The sequence below is a fragment of the Dermacentor variabilis genome, chromosome 9 (assembly GCF_050947875.1).
Source record: "Dermacentor variabilis isolate Ectoservices chromosome 9, ASM5094787v1, whole genome shotgun sequence".
Classification (NCBI taxonomy): domain Eukaryota; kingdom Metazoa; phylum Arthropoda; class Arachnida; order Ixodida; family Ixodidae; genus Dermacentor; species Dermacentor variabilis.
Genome location: NC_134576.1, coordinates 146,702,763 through 146,723,219, shown reverse-complemented (window position 1 = coordinate 146,723,219; position 20,457 = coordinate 146,702,763). Strand labels below are relative to the sequence as shown.

General features: G+C 45.4%; 1 protein-coding gene across 1 annotated transcript in view; it reads left to right on the top strand.

Moving 5' to 3' along the window:
• The window catches only part of eIF3i (eukaryotic translation initiation factor 3 subunit i), a 28,726-nt gene extending 8,833 nt beyond the window's left edge, over positions 1–19,893 (top strand). Inside the window, exons 6-8 of the mRNA XM_075669890.1 lie at positions 13–102; positions 2,512–2,678; positions 19,782–19,893. Coding sequence (XP_075526005.1) covers positions 13–102; positions 2,512–2,678; positions 19,782–19,863 — 339 coding nt within the window. The 3' untranslated portion in view covers positions 19,864–19,893. The remainder of the gene's footprint in view (positions 1–12; positions 103–2,511; positions 2,679–19,781) is intronic.
• The last annotated feature ends 564 nt before the right edge of the window (positions 19,894–20,457 follow it).

Below are 20,457 nucleotides of genomic sequence, written 5' to 3'. Positions count from 1 at the left end.
CACGCCTTGCAGCTATTTGATGCGGACACCCTGGAGCACCTCAAGACTTACAAGACAGAGCGACCTGTCAACTCAGCCGCCATCTCTCCTATCAGGGAACATGTGAGTCCCCCATTGGTGTGTCTGAAGGAAGTCCATTGTTCCATAGGGGAAGAACATGCACCTTCCACGCAATATTGTAACCCCAGGGCTCGAAATGGGCAATGATGCTAATTTGAATTCTGCCCCCTTTTGCACTTTGTCATTAGCCTAAGTTGCAGACTGCCTACACATCACTGTCATAAGCCAGTCTGGAGAGGTGAATGGAATGATAAGAACGGAATATTATTGAGCAAAACGAATTGTTGCAATGTACTTTTCCACATCAGAATTTCATCATAATTGCAGACTACTTCTGGCAATGAAGCCAAAGCTGTGAAACCAAAGTGCATGTGTGGCATTGATAATATAATAAGAATATAATTTATTGATATCCTTGCTAACAGAGTTCACAAGCTACTTACTGTGCATCTTCTAATAACACTATGGTTGTTTAACGTGTCCCTGAAACAGTTCGGACAAATTTTGTAGACACGTAGTGCTGTACACTACGCACCTATTCTACTGTAGCTGTACTACAGTAAGACATTAGCGCCGTAATTTAAGCTAACTCTCTTATATTAAGAGAGCTACGGACAATTACAAGTTAACCTTCTCCCTTGCCATTCTTTTTCTCCTCAACTCGTTCACTGAGTGATTGGGGCTAAGCTCCACCTTCACAGGCACTGGGTCATGATGTGACGACGCGTCGTCTACTTCCAGTCTTGGCGCCAGTACGTGAAGCCTCTCCAACCTCTCTGCTGGCCACCTAGCCATCGATGCCCCGCAAGAGCTATCCAAGCAGCATGTGTTGCAAGCGTCCTGTCATAGAATCGAGCATGTCCGGTATTCTGGTAACCACAGGCGAGCTGGGCGTTTTGCCGGATTGGCAGAGGTGTAAACTAAAGCCCCTCCACACTGCTACCGCTGTGATGAAGGAGCTTTAGCTGAAATGTGACCAGCCTGAGCAGCCTGCATGGTGTGGCCACCTGGTGGCACAGAGCTTAACCAGCCAAACACAGAGCTAATATTGCTGTAACTAAGTGTAAAACAATTTAAACATTTAGAAAGACCGCATGTTCACGATTGCGCTCCTGCCGAAAATTTGCACCAGCAGCAAAGCAGAATATACTTGCTTACTGCTATATTAGCTATGTGCCACCAGGTGGCTGCACCGTGCAGGCCGTTCACGTTTGCGCCTCCAGTCATGCAGTAAAACACCCAGTCCACTTGTGCTTGAGTTTGCCTGAATACTGGACACGCTAAAGCTCTCTATTATGGTAGTAATCCTCCGGCATGAAGTGAAAGCCGCAAACGTGTAGATGCCGGCACCGATCGAATGCCGGCAGTCCGATGCACTGCAGTGACTCTGCTCATATGTTGCCTGACAGACGGGCATGGTGTTGCAGCGATGATCGCTTTGTTACCTTGTTCATTGAGTGTGATGTGTTCTCGTTTGCCTGTGCATGCTGACACCATGCTTGTTAATTCAGTTAGTCAGCGAATATTTTCAAGTTTATACTGCCAATGAAGCTACTATCCTTACTTCGTATAGCTGTCTACTAATTTGCTATCGCAATCGACACTCCGCATTTCGGGCGAAACTGTGACTTTTTTATTCCTAATCTTTCATTAGCCTCCGTGATAAGTCAGGATGGCTTGGGCCCAGCCCGTATGGACGAGGCTCAAGCCATTTTGACCAATCACAGAAAGCCAATAGCAGATTTAGGATAAAAACAGATTGGAATAGTAATTTTACATTATACTATCCCTACTGTCCCTAAAAAAGTCAAATACAATAAGGTGCATTATACCGTTGTTTTGCTGCATTGCAATTTATGTACACTTATTATTTGTAACTCTAATTTATCTGCTTGCTATTGATATTGCGACTCTGTCTGCAATGCTAATATTTACAAAAATAGTATCGGTTGTACCATATCTTGTTGGTTTATCGCTGTATTGCTGAGTATGTTAGAACAACATAATTTCATTGATATGATTTCCATACATATTTGCAGCTACTATATCTTGAAACTTCTCCGGCATTGCATGTCAGTTCATCTGATCCTTATTCTTCACAAACCTTGAATTCTGTGAAACTTTCAATACCTAACATTTATGGAATAGAGGGTCTCTGCAACAATTTGTTGTTACTGCTAGTTGCTTTGCAAGGTTTTGCAAAGTTCTTTTAGCAAGTGGCAAGTAACAGCACCAATGCTGTCAAGCACAAGCTTCTTGTCTAGCTTGTGAATGAGTGGGTGCGGCTTTCTTTTTGGCTATAGTAGTCGGGTTTATTAATATGCATGAACTTAACATGATCACTGATCAGGCATGAACATGAGAAATCACTCATGTGCCAGGAGCACTGCCATTGGTGACATATCAACGGTTAACTGTCAGATGTGATTCAGCGTGATCATATTTTGGCAGGTCGTGCTTGGTGGTGGTCAGGAGGCCATGGATGTGACAACATCATCCGTGAAAGCCGGAAAGTTCGATGCCCGTTTCTTTCATCTCATCTTCGAAGAGGAGTTTGGCCGAGTCAAAGATCACTTCGGTCCCATTAACAGCGTTGCATTCCATCCAGATGGCAAGAGGTATGCATTATTTCGTATCAATCTGCTTTTCGATAAATCTTGTTTGCTGCCACAACAGCAGGAAAGGTGAGACCTTGACAAAGTTAAAAAAGATCGCAAGCAATTCATTGCGGCAGACATATCCCCCTCTCATGACCAGTGACGAAAAGGGGAAATGCAAATTCAATTTTATGGGCTTAGCTGTGTGAGATGTCAATGTAGTTTGCTTGATGGTTGTTGTTGCCACCAACGTAATTCCCCAAAGGGAAACCTGAGCTGACAGTCGTTGCTTTAAAGGGACCCTAAAATGATTATGACAATTTTGCTTAAATGTACTGAGTCGCTAGCATAGGTCCATTATTAAGCGACAAATTTAGGCGCTCCACATAAAGTATGCAATTGATGATAAGGTTTTTGATGATAAGTTGGGCGAGCTATTCAATTGGCTACCCAAGATTTCATCATCGGTAATTTTTTAAGCTTTATGGTGAAAAAAATGTAGTTTGTAATACAGTCGCCGACTGACTTTTCGGACTCCAAAAATTCGGACATGCTCAATTATTCGGTCTGCTTCACGGCACCGCCATTCTCCCCATAGACCATAATGTACAACAACTGCTGAAAGTTCGGACACCTTGTAAACTCTCGTCTGATTTTTCTGACACTCCTTGAGCCAACTCGATCAAGAGCACCATGCACCTGACCGGTACATGGTTCGACTTGCTGAACGCCATTTTTGTTTTGAACGGAGCCTCCTTGCTGGCCCATGAAGTGGCGCTGCTGCAAATCCCCGCTCATCATCATCGTTTCTGCTTGGTTCGTGGTCACAGCAGTTCCGGTCTCAGCTTAGTTATGAGCCATGTGAAAAGAAAAGGTGACAGCAGCTGATTTGTTTCTTTCTTCATGCACAAAGAAAGCTGCGAGACATTTTTCGTTTGTGTGACTGGTGTCGGCGTGATGGTGTGGTGATGTTTGCATTGTGTGCTGTGTCGAGGTTGTGGTGATTCAATGCGGCATACGGAAACATCGCGTCAAGTGTCTAATGGCGGCGACAGTGCCCGCGCAGACTGCGCTGGGGAATGCCGGCAAGCGGGTGCTGGAAGGCCTAGGATTTGTCGCCTTCGGATGTGCTCCCTACTGACGCCGAAAATGTTCTGCCGAGACCTGCGCATTGGTTCCATTGCGATTCCGGACACTGTCTCATTTGACAGTTTCACAGGTGCTGACACTGCTGTACTGATGTGCGCAGAACTCGACGACGGCGAGATCATTCGTCAGGTTCCTGCTGCACCGCCGGATGATGACTCCGAGTCGGAAGATGATGCACCATGTGCTACGCTGCCGTCGCATGCGGAGCGTGTACAAGCAGTGACTGTGCGTTGAGCCGCCTATAGTGACCGTACGACCCTCTCCGAGATTCAGGCTTATCTGATTGCGCGTAAACGGAACAGCGTGCAACGGCACATTCACGATTTCTTGAAGCCTACTGCCGAGCCCGAAAAAGTGTGTGGAAATAAAGGATTTCCTTTTTTTTTCTTAATCTGCTTTTTCGGACACCTGTTTATTCGGACATTTCCGCAGTCCCCGTGAGGTCTGAATAAACGGTCGGCGACTGTAGTTGGAGTATTGGTTAACTTCTTTCTCTCAAAAATACAGTAAGAAAAGAAAAATAACATATTTATTCGAATCGAAGTCACTATTGCAGCAGCTACTAGCCATGCCAGTAGCCAACCGTACACAAGTGAGGACGCCATTTTGACCTGTGTTGTGTCGGCTGTATCGGTGTGCAGCATGGTGTTATCGCGATGGCACCAAGCAGGAGATGCCACTACGGTGCCACTTTCAAGCGAAAAGTTGTGATAGCCGCAGAGGCATCGTCGAACCTTCAAGCCGGGCGGGACTACAGCGTCGACGAGAAAAACGTTCGTCGTTGGAGGGGGCAACGACAGCAGCTTTTCGCGTGCACCGCAACGAGGATGGCATTTAGTGGACCAAAGAAAGGCCGTCACCACGAAGTGGAGACAGTTTTGGCTGACTTTGTTCGGACGCAGAGAGCAGCTGCCCTTACAGTGACAACACAAGTGCTCCAAGCGAAAGCTAGGGAACTTTCGAGGGGGCGAAGCCTAACGCCAAAGGATTTCAAAGCCAGCCGGTGCTGGCTTCAGAAATCCATGAAGCACTTCGGCTTCAGCCTCCGACGTCACACTTCAATCAACCAGAAGCTGCCAAGCGATTTCGAAGAAAAGCTGATAGCTTTTCAGCGCTACGTGCTGCGAAAGAAAGAAGTGGCAGGTTACAACCTTGGGCAAATCGGCAATGCCGACCAGACGGCTGTGTATTTTGATATGCCGGTGGCGTACACCGTGAATGAAAAGGGTGCCAATTATTCTGATGCATTCTGGGTCATTGCTCCCAGGCAGCATTGCAGAAGAGAAGCCTGTGAGAGGCGCTCATAAACAGGTAGCAGTGCTTCTGCAACATAGCCTGGAAGATTGTACCGATGCTTCGGAGGTGGCACACCATCACTCTTGCTGGCATAATGACGACTCCACGAGTCTGCACCCTCAGGGCACAAGTCGTGGTGAGGATCCTCGTCCGCCGATGTCACGTAGTGGTACAATGCCGTGACTGCACGCTGCATTACGGCCACATTGTTGGAATTGTTCTGTCGGGCACAGCCATAATAGTCGGTCAACTTGTCCATGAGGGTCTTTGTCAGCCTCCCCTTCCCTCCTAAAGCCTTGTCACTTTTCTGCACAAGGTTGCGCAGTGCTGTCCCCATCCTCTTCTGGACGTGGTTCAGGCATTTCTCTTTTGAAATGGGGACCAGTCCATAAACATTTTCTTGCACAAGGGCAGAAAAGGTGGCACTATCTCCATCAGACATGAGCATTGTGTAACGGAGGTTGTTCTTTGGCACCGAACGTGAGAAAAGGATGACAGCTGCCTCAACCTCCATCCTCCCAGACTTAGAGTCTGTGTTTTTTTGGTGCACATGATCCTCTTGCCAGCTTGCGTAGCCTGGGTCTTCAGTCTTTGGTTCTACTTGGCAAACAAGGCACTGGTTTGATAAAACAATGGCGTCCAAGATGATGCCTGTATGATGTTCAGTTATTGCACCAACTCCAATATGGGACGTGTGGCCACGCTTGTGCCATGTTCCATCAATATTTACTGTGATATCGCTGCTTCCATTTCCTTGTACAGTGAAACCTCATTAAACTGTAGTTGGCCGGAGCTCAGAAAAAAGTATGTACTAAATGGTAGTACTAAATGGTAGTACTGTTTAACCGAAATAGCATGAGATGCCCACATACCTGTCGAAAACAGAACTCAGAGAGAGTGCGCGACAAAAGTATTATTTTCGTTTGATGCCGCGGCGGCATAGCACGGCAACAGCGACCATAAACTTACTGAAGCTGCTTGTCAGCTTTTCAGCCAGCCCCCTCTTCTCTGCAAACACTCGCATGGCAGATTCCTCGTTGGCGTTACGTATTCTCCGTGCACGCGCGCAGTAGTGCTGCAGAAGTCCCAGGGCACCTTTTTCATTGCCAGGTGCCAGAGTTTAGAATACTTTTTGTTTGGAATAGAGTTACGTTATCGCGCCCCTGTTCTCGTCGCAACGATTGCATTCATGAGGCTGACGTAACACGCAGCTTCTGCCACTGTCTGGCCTGAAACGCCCGTGCTGTCGCTTTTCGTGTCGTCCTCATCACTGTCACTAGTCGACACTTCGGCAACAGCAGAGGCAACGATGGCGAAAAGTCGAACCTCGTAGCCGACATCTCTTTGCAGTCGCAGCAGCGCTTCCGAGCAACTTCTTCGCATTCCAAATGCCACACACCGTAGTCAACAGCAGATCCCTGTCGCGTGCCAGCACCGACTTCGGCGCCGACTTCGTGTCACGTGCGATAGCACAGACGATGTATAATTTTTCTTCTATGCTGAGCACCCGGCGTCTTTTTCATCCGAGCTTCGGCATGACGCGAGTCCTCGCTAGCATAACGCCACAACGCTCTCTGGCACGGCGTCGAAATGATGTTGATGTTGATGTGGCTTCACGCGCAAACGCACAGAGCGCTTGGAGGCCATTGTTCGAATCTCTGAGGCTTGTTGTTCTGCCGGGCCGCCCGATGGAGACGACGCACCGCCGTGTTTGCCTTATGAAAAGTGGAAACGCTACGTTTTAACTGATGCGTATGCAATAAGCTGGTAAGGTTTATTGCGGATACAAAGCACATTATGTTCAATGGCCGCTGAGCCGGGGATTTGACTTTACTACTTTTAAAACGAAACTACTGTTTAAGCGGGTACAGTTTAACGAGGTTTTACTGTAGGTGGTTTTCATAGCAGAAGCAGATTCTGCATAGAACTTGTCTATGCGCTATGTCTGTGGTTCCCTGAATTTCTTCAAGTGCTTCTGAAAAGTCTTGTGATGCAAGTGAATACGATATGGTTTTCCAAAAATAGACTTTTTTGCGATTTTTCGCTTTTCAAAGGCCGCGTCCCCCCTTATTAAGCACTTCCAGTACGCAGCATGTGTTGTCAGCTTGTGTTACAACGTGCTCCATGTTGATGCAAGTTGTGTGGTCAGTGTTGATCTCAAGGTTTCCTTTCCTGAGCACGATGGACCATGCTTGTTGCGTTCTGGGCTGAAAATCTAGCGATTGGTGAGATGCAAGCTGTGACATCATGTCCCTCTGCGAGGCAACAAGCTCAACACACTTGCTCAAGGGGTGTTGGCATGCGCTCACGAAGCCTACAATCGCACTTGCATCATCACGAATCATTGGATGTGGTCTGTATGTGTGCCAAGCATACACTGCGAAACGAACTAAAGAGCGTCTAAACGAAATCATTTAGAGCCCAATCTAATTTGAATGTAAAAGTAGTAAAGACAGCACATCGTACAGCAATAAGCTAGACAGTTCTGAAGAGACAGACGCATATAGAACAGAGAAGGCCGGTTTCTGTATCTACGCTTACCTGTGATTGTTGTCCTCATGAGGGGAATCCGACGAGTCTGGCGGTGGCGAATTATTGTTTCCATTATCAACGTGGAGTCCAGGATTGTGAGAAGGCTTATCACTATATAGGTCAAAGCCCAACTCTTATCTCAACGGCTGCAACCGCTCCTTGAGGTCTGGGTCCATCATGCAAATGACGGGCAAAACTAGGGTCAAAACAGAAAGCTCAGAATGCGCAATACTTGGCTAGCATTCGCTGGGGATTGACGACCAGGTGGCTAGCAAAGAGGTCGGAGAGGCGTTTGCACTCTGGCTCCAGGACAGCGGAAGTAGAAGGAATGATGTCACATCATGAAGCAGAACCAGTGAAGATGGAGCTTAGCCTCGATCGCTCGGCGGACCAGTGGAGGAAAAGCATGGCTAGGGTGGAGGGTAACTTGTAATCACCTGTAGCTCTCTTAAAGGGGCCCTGAACTACCCCTTGGGCTTGGTGAAATAACGTAGTCCGTGGATAGTATACGCTGCTATGCACATCTCAGCTAAGTTTTGCTGTTGTATGTAGTGTGTGGAGCTCGCAAGCAGATCGCGAAGTCACCTTTCTCTCAAGCACTCTCTTTTCAACAGAAGGCGCTGTCCTCACTTTCTTCTATACGCACTGTTTCGTCATCTGGCGCCTTGTTGCATCATTCCCTTAGACGGCTACTATTGGTCAATAGTTGACATCAAGCTGCAGTCGGCTACATGGCGTAGATACTGCGGCCGCTACGGGTTACCACCACGAGTCCACTGGCTGAGTTCTCTGCAGCTCGCTGAGGACAACCACGTTTGGCTTATACTCAGCGCGTCATAGCCACCTAAGGCGGAAGTCATGGCGTCTACGATAATATCCAAAATTAAATTTGAACTGCATTCCCCACTGTTCCGTAGCCTTCGCAGTGCAAGGCATTGAAGAAGGAACGGGAGCACAGTGGAGGCCGTGTTTGATTTCCAATAACTCTGCTTCGCATTGAAGTCTTTTTTGCGGCAAAGTATTTCTGAAATAGTCTATTTTCACTTCAAGTGTCTTTCTCCACTTCGATAAAACATGGTTCAGGGCCCCTTTAAAATGAGACGCTTCACATAAGTTGAGGTATGAATGATTTGCTCTGCCTGTGCTCCACAAGCCTACAAAATTTGTCCAAACAAACAAACAAACAAACAAACAAACAAAAATTCCTCTGTCGTTTTTGGTGAAAGTACAAAGTAAGTTTTGAATTGTTTTGGGAACACTTCATGTTTCTGCTTGTGAAATATAAGTAGTCTGAAAAATATAATGTGCAATGATTTTAAAGCTGTAAGTGTAGCTTAGTAAACCATAGTTGTTAACGCTACATTACATATAGCTTGCACTAGCTTATGTATTTTTGCAGACGCATTTTGTTGCTATCCATAATTAAGGGGGTACACGGGTCTTAGAGACTTACAAATTGCGGAAAAACCACTTTTTCTTTTAAACATTATTTTTGGATTTTACAGTGTCTGATGCATTATCTCAGAAATTTTCATGCATCTTAGACCAATATTTTGGTCGTAATGGCGTTTTATGTCATGTCGGCGAGCTGTATTTTTACTGATGAATCCGTAAAAAAGGGCTGCACTTCTCGTTTAGTTTACGCGCCACCGCTACTCTGTGCGCTAAATGGTTCTGAAGAAAAAGCCCGCGAGAAAGTTCTCTCGATGTGCGATTCCATTCGTCGACTAAAGACACGTGACCGTAAGCACGCCATGTGATTGGCAGATTTTCGCCGTCATCTGCTTGGGCGTGCAAAACTCGACACAAAACGATGTCAATTTCAATTTGCTACAAGCCATAAATTCAGCAATCAAAAGAAGAAACGAGGGATTTTAAACTTTCGGAAGTGCGCAGTACCCTTGGAAGATGCCAGCAATAGTTTGCTACACATGCCGACCGCTGCCGAAGCCTCCCCCAGTGACAGCAGAATATAGGCTTAGCAGATGAAAGTGGTTCTGGCAGCGGCCTGTGTTCATGTGACATTCCAGCAAAACTACTGCAACCCGATGATTTTCAGAAAGTGAAGAAAGCTCAAGAAAAACTGCTACTTCAACACCGGCTACCAAGCAAAAATAGGATTTTCTCGCTGACACTGATGAAGCCACGGCTGGTCTGGATGCGATGGAGCCGCGCTTTTTCTATAAATGCTTTGCTGCCTTGTGTAAAGCACAAGTGGCGGTGCCGCAGTGGCAAACGGGAACGTGACTGCAGTCTCGCCATAGAGATAGTCATCTCGTGTGCAATATGCGACAATCCCTTGTCGGCACAGAGTTCGCCTTGCATGAGCGGCGGCGAAACGTGCACCCTGTTGCTCATGAATAATTTCACTGTGCACGAAATGCAGAGCACCGGCAATTGGCAAATGGCATTAAGTGAAATTTTTTTCAATTAAATTTATTCATCCCCTGGGCCACCTGCGGTGATGCTGTGTCGACCAAACGTGCAACCCATTCCTCGTGAACAATCTCGCTGCGCATGAAATGCGGAGTACCGGCAATCGGCAACCGACACTACTTTTTTTTTTTTTTTTTTTTTTCAGCAACAAATGTTTCGCATTGGGACATACATACTGGGGCATGTGCCAGGAGCATACTAGTCTGTTACAACTAGCAACATGTAAATACTTCATCATTGTTACGTTCTACCGGCCAAAGGCTGGCAGCTACGCAATGAAATCCAGGCCGATTCGCAGAGCAAAAAGACGACGCTTTATTTCCAGTTCGGAAATATATATAGAAGAGAAAAGAGAGAAAGAAGGAAAGAGGGACCATCGACGCATGCGCGGAGAGGCACACGTGGCTCCGGATAGGTTATCTGCAGCATTCCTTTCCCCTAGTAGCCGTAGCGCTCCACTGGCTTTCTGGTTCGTGTGGAACGACGAAGGTCAGGAAGAGGCGCTTTGGGAGGGTCTTGAGCCTCGTTTTTCGGTGCCCCTAAGGTCGTCGGAGGCGATTCCTCGGGACTTGATATTTCTATGCTTCCGTCTGTGTCTGATGAACGTTTCCGGATCTGGTCGACATGGCGTCGAACGACACCATCCTCGGTAGCCACAGTGACTAAACGAGCACCACTCGCCGATTTTACTTTGCCTGGTGTCCACTTTTCTCCTATGCTGTAGTTGCACACATAGACGGCATCTCCAGGGGCGAAGTACCAACTGGCGGAATCAGCCGCTGGATTCTAGGGCTTTTCGTGGCTCCTGGGAGGAAGACACATATCTAATCTTGTACGCAAGCGGTACCCAAGAAGAAGTTCAGACGGTCAAAACCCTGAGGCCTGTTGCGAATTTCGGTAGTTACAAAGAATTCTAGCCAAAGCAGTTTCCAACTCCACACCAGGCATTCTCTTCAAGCCCTCCTTGATAGTTCTCACGGCCCGTTCGGCGAGATCATTGCTTTGAGGGTGATAAGGCGGGGTGCGAATATGCTCGATTCCATTTTTCTGCACAAATACAGCAAACTCTGAACCGGTAAAGGGCGTACCGTTCTCCGTAACTATGGTGCGGGGCAACCCAAACCTGCTAAACAAGGTTCGCATGCAATCGGCAGTTGCATTGGCGATTGCTCGAGATACTGGAATGGCTTCTATCCAATGGCTGTGTGCGTCGTCGATTACCAACAACATCTTGTTTGCAATGGGCCCTGCGTAGTCGGCATGTGGCCCCCCATGACCACCTCTCTCGCGAAATTCGGCCAGCTAACGGGGTTCCGTGCAGGTGGCATGGGCAGAGCCTGCACGCAGCTTCGACAGTCTGAGACCATTCAATCTAGACCTGGCCACCAAAATCTAGCCCTTGCCCTTGTCTTCATGGTAGACGTCCCCTGATGAGACTCGTGCAGCATCTTCAACAGTTTCTCACACGCCTCCCTTGGTATCACCACACGATGGCCCCAGTACAACAGCCCCTTCTCTACAGACAACTTGTGTCGTCTTTTCCAGAATTCCGCCATTTCTCTGCTGTCATCTTCTATGACGGAGGACCACCCTTCAGTCCTGCATATTGTTTGCAAAAAACTGTCAGCTGCTGCGAGTGCTTGAATCTCTTGGTGGGAAACCGCTGGCTGGTCCCATTCGTCCATGATAAGCACCATTTCCGACAGATCTTCGGCTTCCGCTAGCGGCTCCTGCAGCGATTGAGGCAAAGTATTAGAGCGTCAGAAATTAGCGTCTGTTTGCCAGGTTTACAGATCGGCTTGTACTGGTATGCCCCGAGCAAAAGCGCCCAGCGCTGGATTCGGGCGGCAGCCATGGCAGAAGTTTGACGATCCTGTCTGAGAAGGCCCAACAAGGGGCGGTGGTCCGTTACAAGCGTGAACTCCCGTCCCAACAGGTAATCGCAGAACCATGTCACGCCAAATACCAGGGCTAAAGCCTCGCGCTCAATTTAGGAGTATTTTCTCTCTTCTGAGGTGAGCGTTCGTGATCGAAAACCAATTGGCCTGTCTTCACCATTTATTCGATGGAAAAGGGCAGCACCGACACCGTAAGGTGACGCGTCGCATTCCAACATCAACTCCAGCTGCGGATTAAAGTACGTTAGCACTGGGGCTGGACACAAAGCATCCTTGGCCTTCTGAAATGCCGCGTCTTCTTTTTCGTGCCAAACCCATTTTGCACCTTTTTCAAGAAGGCTGTACAAGGTGAAAGTATTGTGGAAAGATTTGGCAAAAGCTTATTGTAAAATGTGACCATTCCCACAAAGGATCGCAACTCAGCAACATATTGCGGTGACGGGGCTAGCCTGACTGCATCCACGTGCTTCTCGAGTGGGTGTAGCCCTTCAGCATCGATACGATCGCCAAGATATGTCACTGATTGTTCACCAAACTTGCACTTGTCGGATCGAAGCTTGATACCGTTCTCGCGGAAACGCTGTAGCACAGCTTGCAGGTTTACGTTTTCAGCATCGCTGCTCTCGGCTATCAGGACGTCGTCTAGATAAGCCTGGGTCCCTTTTAGCCCTTGCAGCACAGATTCAACTTTCCGTTGGAATATCGCTGGAGCTGATGCGATGCCAAATGGTAACCTGTTGTAGCAAAAGAGCCCCTTTTGTGTGTTTATCACTGCTAATTTCCGTGAGTCTTCATCTAGCTTGACCTGATTGTAAGCATCGTGAAGGTCTAAAATACTGAATTTTTTTCCTCCACACAGGTTTGCAAAAATATTGTCTATGACAGGCAAGGGGTACTGCTCAACATCGCACACAGGGTTTAGTGTAACCTTGAAGTCCCCGCAAATGCAGACTGTTCTGTCCTTCTTCAAAACTGGCACGATGGGCGTTGCCCATTCGGAATGAGGGACTGGAGATATTATACCACCTGAGACTAATCTGTCAAGCTCCTTAGACACTTTATCACGAAGTGCAAAAGGAATTTTCCTTGCCTTGAAGAACTTGGGGTTTGCGCCAGCCTTGATGTGCAGTCGGGCTGGCGGGCCTTTCATGAGACCAGCGCCTTCAGTGAAAAGGTCGGAGTGTTGCTGGAGCAGCGTCGGCACGTCCTCCAAGGCTTGTTTTGGCACAGGAGTTGTCGAATACACGCTCAGCACCTGAATGCGTTCGTCTGTTAATTTTTTTCAGCAGGTCCCGACCGCATAGACTGGGGCCATTGCAGTCTAAAACTGTCAGACTGCACTGCACTGTTGTACCTTCATAAGAAACTGGCATTGTCAGTGCACCCAGAAGCGGCAACTTTCCGAGATAGCATGAAAGCTGCACTTCCGCCTTTTGTAGCTGCGGCCATCGGTGAGAGTGCAATTTGTAAATGCTCTTGGGAATGACACAAACAGGGGAACCAGTATCGATGTCCATCATTATTTCGATGCCATTCCACGCAAACGATTTCCTGATGAGCGGTATGAGAGAGCGCGTGGTGGTCAAGGACCAGTTTTGTGACGTGCTGCTATCACTCTCTTCGCTTTCCATCGCCTGAGCAGTTACTGCTAGCATTTTGCTTGTTTCATTTGCCACACACATTCTCGATAAATGCCCTGGCCGTGCATACTTGTAACATTTGCGCTTGATTAGTCGACAAGCATTGGTCTTGTGACCACGCTTACCGCAACATTTGCATTGTTGCACGCCTTGCGACCTCGCGCGCGATTCGTATTGACCAGAGAGCTTTAGCAAACTTGCTTGTTCTTGGTCCGTAACAATACCTTGCGAATCGCATTCAGCGCTCTCTGCGGCAAGGGCAAGAGCCTCGGCTTCTTCAAGATTCAGATCTTTCTTCGCTAGCAGCTGCTTCTGCACATTCTTGGATGTGACGCCGCACACAATACGGTCCCTTATCATTCTGTCCAGCATAGTTTCAAAATTGCAGTTGTGTGCCATCAGCCGTATTGCCACTATGAATGCATGTACAGATTCTCCTTCTTGCTGGCAGCGATGGAAGAACTTGAAACTTTCAGAAATTTCATTCGGTACCGGGTCGTAGTAGCTGTTTAACGTCTGCACAACTTCTTTGTAGGTCAGGGCATTAGGCTTTCGCGGGGCTACCTTTCCGTTCAAAATTTCTATTGTCTTTGTTCCATGTGCAGCTACCAGCAGGGCTCTTTGCTTAGCATCGTCCTTCACATTATTCGCTTCGAAATAGGCTTCAACCTTGACTAGGTACGCCTGCCACTTATCTTTTTCGTCTTCAAATTCCGGTAGCCTGTGTGCCATGGCCGGTGGTGGGCTCCTTCTGCTTGGTTTTCTTGCTGCAGCAGAATCCTCGTTGCCACTGTTACTTTCTACCGGCCGAAGGCCTGCAGCTACGCTATGAAATCCAGGCCGATTCGCAGAGCAAAAAGACGACGCTTTATTTCCAGTTCGGAAATATATATATAGAAGAGAAAAGAGAGAAAGAAGAAAAGAGGGACCATCGACGCATGCGCGGAGAGGCGTACGTGGCTCCGGATAGGTTATCTGCAGCAATTATATTCCCAAATAAATCGAGTTGTCCATTTTTCATGCTCAGCCTGCTTGTTTGTGGCAACAATATCTCACAATCTAGGACAGCTACAACTGTAATTTTTACAACGAAGCTGTATATGGCTAGGGTTCCGTGCATTTTTGTTCTGCGTGAACAAAAACTATCATCTTCAATGGCAATACTAGCAATAGCAATACCCCCGCAAGCATTCATGCTCCCGTAAGCACGCAGAAAATGCAATGGCTCATCGCCCCGTAAGGCAGAGGCTACAAGCACTCAGCAAAGTGAAGTGAACGGTGCTTGAATTCTTTCTAATCACGCATATGACATACAGAGCTACATGTCGAAAACTGTCGTCATCAATGCTCATAACCCCATGAGCAATGGCTCATACCCCTGTAAGCAAGCAAAAAATTCAATGACTCATAGTCTTCTAAGGTTCATGGCTACTCACTTTGCGTGAATTAGCTGCGATGACACAACTCCTGTTGTCGTTGTTGGTGATTTCAATGTGGATGTGTCAGTACCGAAAAGGGAGCGGTTTACGCATTCCGTGTTGCAGACATATTTATTTATTTATTTCACAATACTGCAGGCCAGATTGGCCCAAGCAGGAGGGGCATGAAAACACAAATCATAACAGCACGCATATGCAAAAAAAAGAAAAAAGATTACATTGCATGTAACATACAAGAGAATCAAAAATTAAAAAATGACAGCAAGAACTAAAGCAATGAACATTGAAACTGCCTACTTTCTACTGAAGAAATAAAGTTTGAAGGGCCTGTTCCACGTCAGGAGAGCGAAAAATCGATTCAGGAAGCGCGTTCCAATCAGCTATTGTTTGAGGAAAAAAACTGCGCTTAAATGAGTTTGTTTTAGCAAATATAGGCTGTAATGCGTGTTCGCTATAATGTCGGGTCCTTCGAGTAGTGGAGTGCCTGAGGAATGAGGGGGGAGCAATGCTAAGCTTTCCTGCCAAAATTTTATGAAGGAAAGAAATGCGGCTCAGTTTTCTACGTCTACTAAGCAACGGGATATTATTGTCCTTCATAAGTTGTGTTGGGGAGTCTGACCTTCTGTATTTATGAAAAACAAAACGTACTGCCTTTCTCTGAATGAGCTCTAATTGATAGATGTCTTTCTTTGTGTGGGGGTCCCAAATTACGGACGAGTATTCAAGTTTGGACCTGATGAAAGTTTTATAAGCCAAGAGCTTAATATGGCTAGGAGTATGTCTTAATTTTCGTCTCAAGAAACAGAGCTTCGAGAATGCAGTTGAACAGATCTCAGAAATATGAGTGCCCCAGGTTAATCGGTTGTTAAAGAGTTATTCCTAGGTATTTATATTGTGAGACCTCGCTAATTTGACTGTTGTGGAGGCAATATTAGTAACAGCTAATATTTCTTTTTCACGTAACTCGGAGAAGTACACTTTTATCAATGTTTAAATCCATGTTCCATTCTTCACACCAGTGATATATTTTAAGCAAAGATTCTTGGAGCAATTTATGGTCTTCTATTGATATATTTCTTTATATACAACGCAGTCATCTGCGAACAATTTTACTGACACTGACCGTGGAATTACATTTACTAAATCATTTATATATATTAAAAACAGCAAAGGTCCCAACACGCTACCTTGCGGAACACCGGAAGTAACAGCAAGCGATTCAGGAAGGGTGCCATTCACATCAACAGACTGCGTTCTACCACTTAAGTATGCTCTGACCCATTCTACAAGATACAGCGGAAGACCAATCAACTGCAATTTATAAAGAAGCTTTGAATGCGGTACCTTGTCAAAAGCTTTCGCCATATCAAGAAAAAGAACATTGATCTGTCCCGAGTTATCCAGTACGCTGAGAAAGTCATGAACCGTCGTAATTAGTTGAGTAGTGGTTGACATGCCCTTCCTGAAACCATCCTGAAAAGGTGATAGGATGTCTTTTTCCTTTAAAAAGTCATTTATAAAGCGGGCCACGATGGTGCTCTAGGAGTTTGCAGGATGTAGAAATAATTGATACCGGTCGGTAATTAGTCACAAGTAGCTTATCCCCTTTTTTTATAGATCGGTACAACGCGAGCCTTCCTCCAATCCTTAGGCAACTCACTGGTTTGCAGAGATAAAGTGAAAATTTTAGCAAGATGCTCCGAGATCTGGTCGGCATAACGCTTTAAAAAAGCATTTGGAATGCCGTCAAGACCATGACCTTTCCGAATATTTATTTTACGAAGCAACGACAAAACCCCTTCTGTGGTAATGACAGGAACCTCGCTAGGATCAATGGATCGTTTCGGTGCATCAAAAACCATATCTGAAAGGCCCCCAAAAACAGTTTGAAAGTATCCATTGAAGAGCTGAGCTATTTCCTTCCTGTTGGTAACGAGGCTCCCATCATCACTTTTAATTTCTTTTATGACCTCTTTTTGATGGCCAAGGTAATTCCAAAACTTGCAAGGATCTATTATTATGAATGAAGGAAGAGTAACCCTAAAATAATGGGATTTCGAAGTGGACAGTTTCTGTGCTAATTCATGTTTTAAATTCTGTAAATACTGAGGAGATGTAGAATGATGTCGCCTAAGATGAAGTCTCCGCTTGTGATATCCCTTGTGATGCCACACTGGTCCGGCACAACCGACCACCCAGCGGTGTACATGTATCGATTTGACATTATCAAAGAACGTGATTGCTGTTGCGAGTGAAATAAAGACCACCGTTCAAGACAATAAGTGAATGTGCGTACCATTCGTCACGATGACCACCCCTCAAGACAATAAATGAGTTTGTACCTTTGTTCAAAATTATGTGTTGCCTCCGTGTCATGTACTAAACAGCTTCGCTGGACAACCACCTTCACAGAGTGAAATGGCTGATGATTTTTTTTTCTTTTTGCTATATGAAGCTATATGAAGCAGTACTCACCTACGGGGCAGAAACCTGGAGGCTTACGAAAAGGGTTCTACTTAAATTGAGGACGACGCAACGAGCTATGGAAAGAAGAATGATGGGTGTAACGTTAAGGGATAAGAAAAGAGCAGATTGGGTGAGGGAACAAACGCGAGTTAATGACATCTTAGTTGAAATCAAGAAGAAGAAATGGGGGGGGGGGGGGGTGCATGGGCAGGACATGTAATGAGGAAGGAAGGTAACCGATGGTCATTAAAGGTTACGGACTGGATTCCAAGGGAAGGGGAGCATAGCAGGTGGCGGCAGAAAGTTAGGTGGGCGGATGAGATTAAGAAGTTTGCAGGGACGACATGGCCACAATTAGTAGATGACTGTGGTTGTTGGAGAGGCATGGGAGAGGCCTTTGCCCTGCAGTGAGCGTAACCAGGCTGATGATGATATGAAGCTAAATGCATAAAGCTTGAATACTGCGGGGCTTACTATTCAATTCCTTATGTAAATATGTAAATAGCTTTTACTGTATAGCACTGAGCAACAATTTCTTTCTCATTTGTTTTTTTCAGAACGTTTTTGGTCTTTTTGCTTGTTTGCTGCATCAGTATCTTTGGACCTAGGATAGCTAGAGCAACTTTTTTTTTTTGCAGCACAAAGCTAAATATGTTGGCAATGCAAGATTGAGAGCTCATTTTTCATTTTCAGCTCCAGAAGTTTTTTATTTACATTTAAATTTGTTCTTATTATTCATACTGTGAACACAGAACTTCAATGGGTTGTGAAATAACAAATAATTGTTCAATTTCGAATCTGTTTCCAGCGTTGCCATCTGTATGCACTGTAGCATCCAACTATATGTTGTTTGCAACATTCCATTAGCTGGTAAATTTTAATTGTTGAACAAACAATGGAAAGTCATTATTAATTGTCTTGGCAACTACTATGTATGTGCAAAATATAATTGGATATTTAGAGTTAGTGACAACCAATTTTCATGGTACCCACTTTTTTTAGTGTAATGGAAAGCTTACCAGTCAGTTTCTAATCATGAAGTGCCAATGCTGAAAATGCCATGGAACATTTTTTATCAGAATTTTTCCATCTGCAGTTAGGATGTAATCATTCACTGGAAGCAAGCTAAAAACGGTGATAGGTGAGCGTCATTGTGACTATACGTCTGCATTAGTGGGCAGAGGACAGGTGTGGCCGTAGCTGTAACAAAGTATGTTTTTTTCTGATCAAGTTGATGTTTCTGCGATAATAGTTACATGTTTTCGTGGTTTTCTCTCCGACTGCTTTGGTATTTAACCAGTCAAAACGAAACCAGTTGGATCGAAAATGAAATGACGCCTTTACACGTGATACGGAGTTCAGCGTATTGCCATAGCCACACTTGCATTTTGGTTTCCGAAGCTTAGAATAATGCACGAGTGCCTAATAATATACCAACTGCAATTCTAAGCAATAATTATGCTGTACTTGATAACAGTCGACTTGTGTGCGGTAATCTCATAGAATACATCCAAAGTACCAAGATTTCACCGTCAGGTCTCACCACTTACTGGTTTTTGAGACGTTCTTTGCCAATTTAAAGTTATAATTCCTACTTGAATTGCGAACAGCATGCTGGATTCTATAACTATAGATCATGGTAATTTCATTTCCATGAACATCTCACAGCACATTCTGGCCTGTTGTCAATCCCTTCAAAATAAACACAAAAACTGAATGAGCATATGTAGTTTCATCAGATTTAATCGAGAAATAACAAGGTTATCTCGATAATCCATGTCTGTTAAGTCAATGTTTGTGCAGAAATGTTTAGTGGTTTTGCTTCCACTAGCAGATGTGGTGAGCTCATCACAAGTGACAATGAAGGGGCTGAGAAAAGAAGAGCGGGGCAAAGATGAACAAAGGGAAGCGCAATAGTGCATGGCCATCATTCTTTTGGGGAGACACACGCTACGAAGTGTCACAGTATATTAGCAAAAGCAAGTATACTGACTGACACTACTTGGCAATTTTCACAGGGACAACACCAACCGCACCTTTTTCTCTTTTTCTTTTCTTTTCCACATTTGTGTAGTGCAACCTGAATAAATTGCTGAATGTAATGATTAGGAGGAATACGATGAATTCAGCAACTGAATTAGTTGTCTGTGGTCAGCAAGTGGCTGTCATATAATTTTTGTCTATCTTTTGATTTATATGTGTGTGCATGAAGCCATACTGCACACTGAGAAGTTGATGACATTTTGTTTTTGTTTTTCTCCATTGCAGCTACAGCAGTGGTGGTGAAGACGGTTATGTTCGGGTGCACTACTTTGATCCATCGTACTTTGATTTCCAGGTTGAGGTTTAAGTTGCGGCTAATAAAAAATTATGTCCTGTCTGCATGTGTCTTGTTGCAGTATGCTTTGCAGGTGGCGCCTTCAAGGGGCACCACAATGCACAAACTACCAAAAGTTTGTTCTGGATAAGTTCCATTGTTCATGTCTTGCAGCCAGGAACAACCTAGAAGCGAAAGCATTCCGCATGATAGCTAGCTTTCTTTGCTACTGCTCGTCAAGCATTCAAAATCTCCCGATTGTGGAAGTTTTTAAAATGCCTATCACAAGGTTCCAATGTATTCTTTTTTCTCCAGCCACCAATATTTATCTTGTATATTACTACCAATGGAAACAAAACCATTTTGATATAATTTTAAATGCTTTTGACCTTTCTTGTCATTATTTCAGCAACTCCCTTTGCGGCTCTCGAACACTTATGTATGAAGTATGAAGGTGCCGATTGAAAGCAAAACATCACCTGGTATTGAATGTTCCTAATAGGCACTGTTTTCTGTATTTCCAAGCAAGTTTTTTAACTCCGTGTGAAATTTCCTAACAAACCTAACTTTCTCTGAATGGAAGTTACACTGACTTATAACAATGTTGACATGGCTACATGCAAGTGT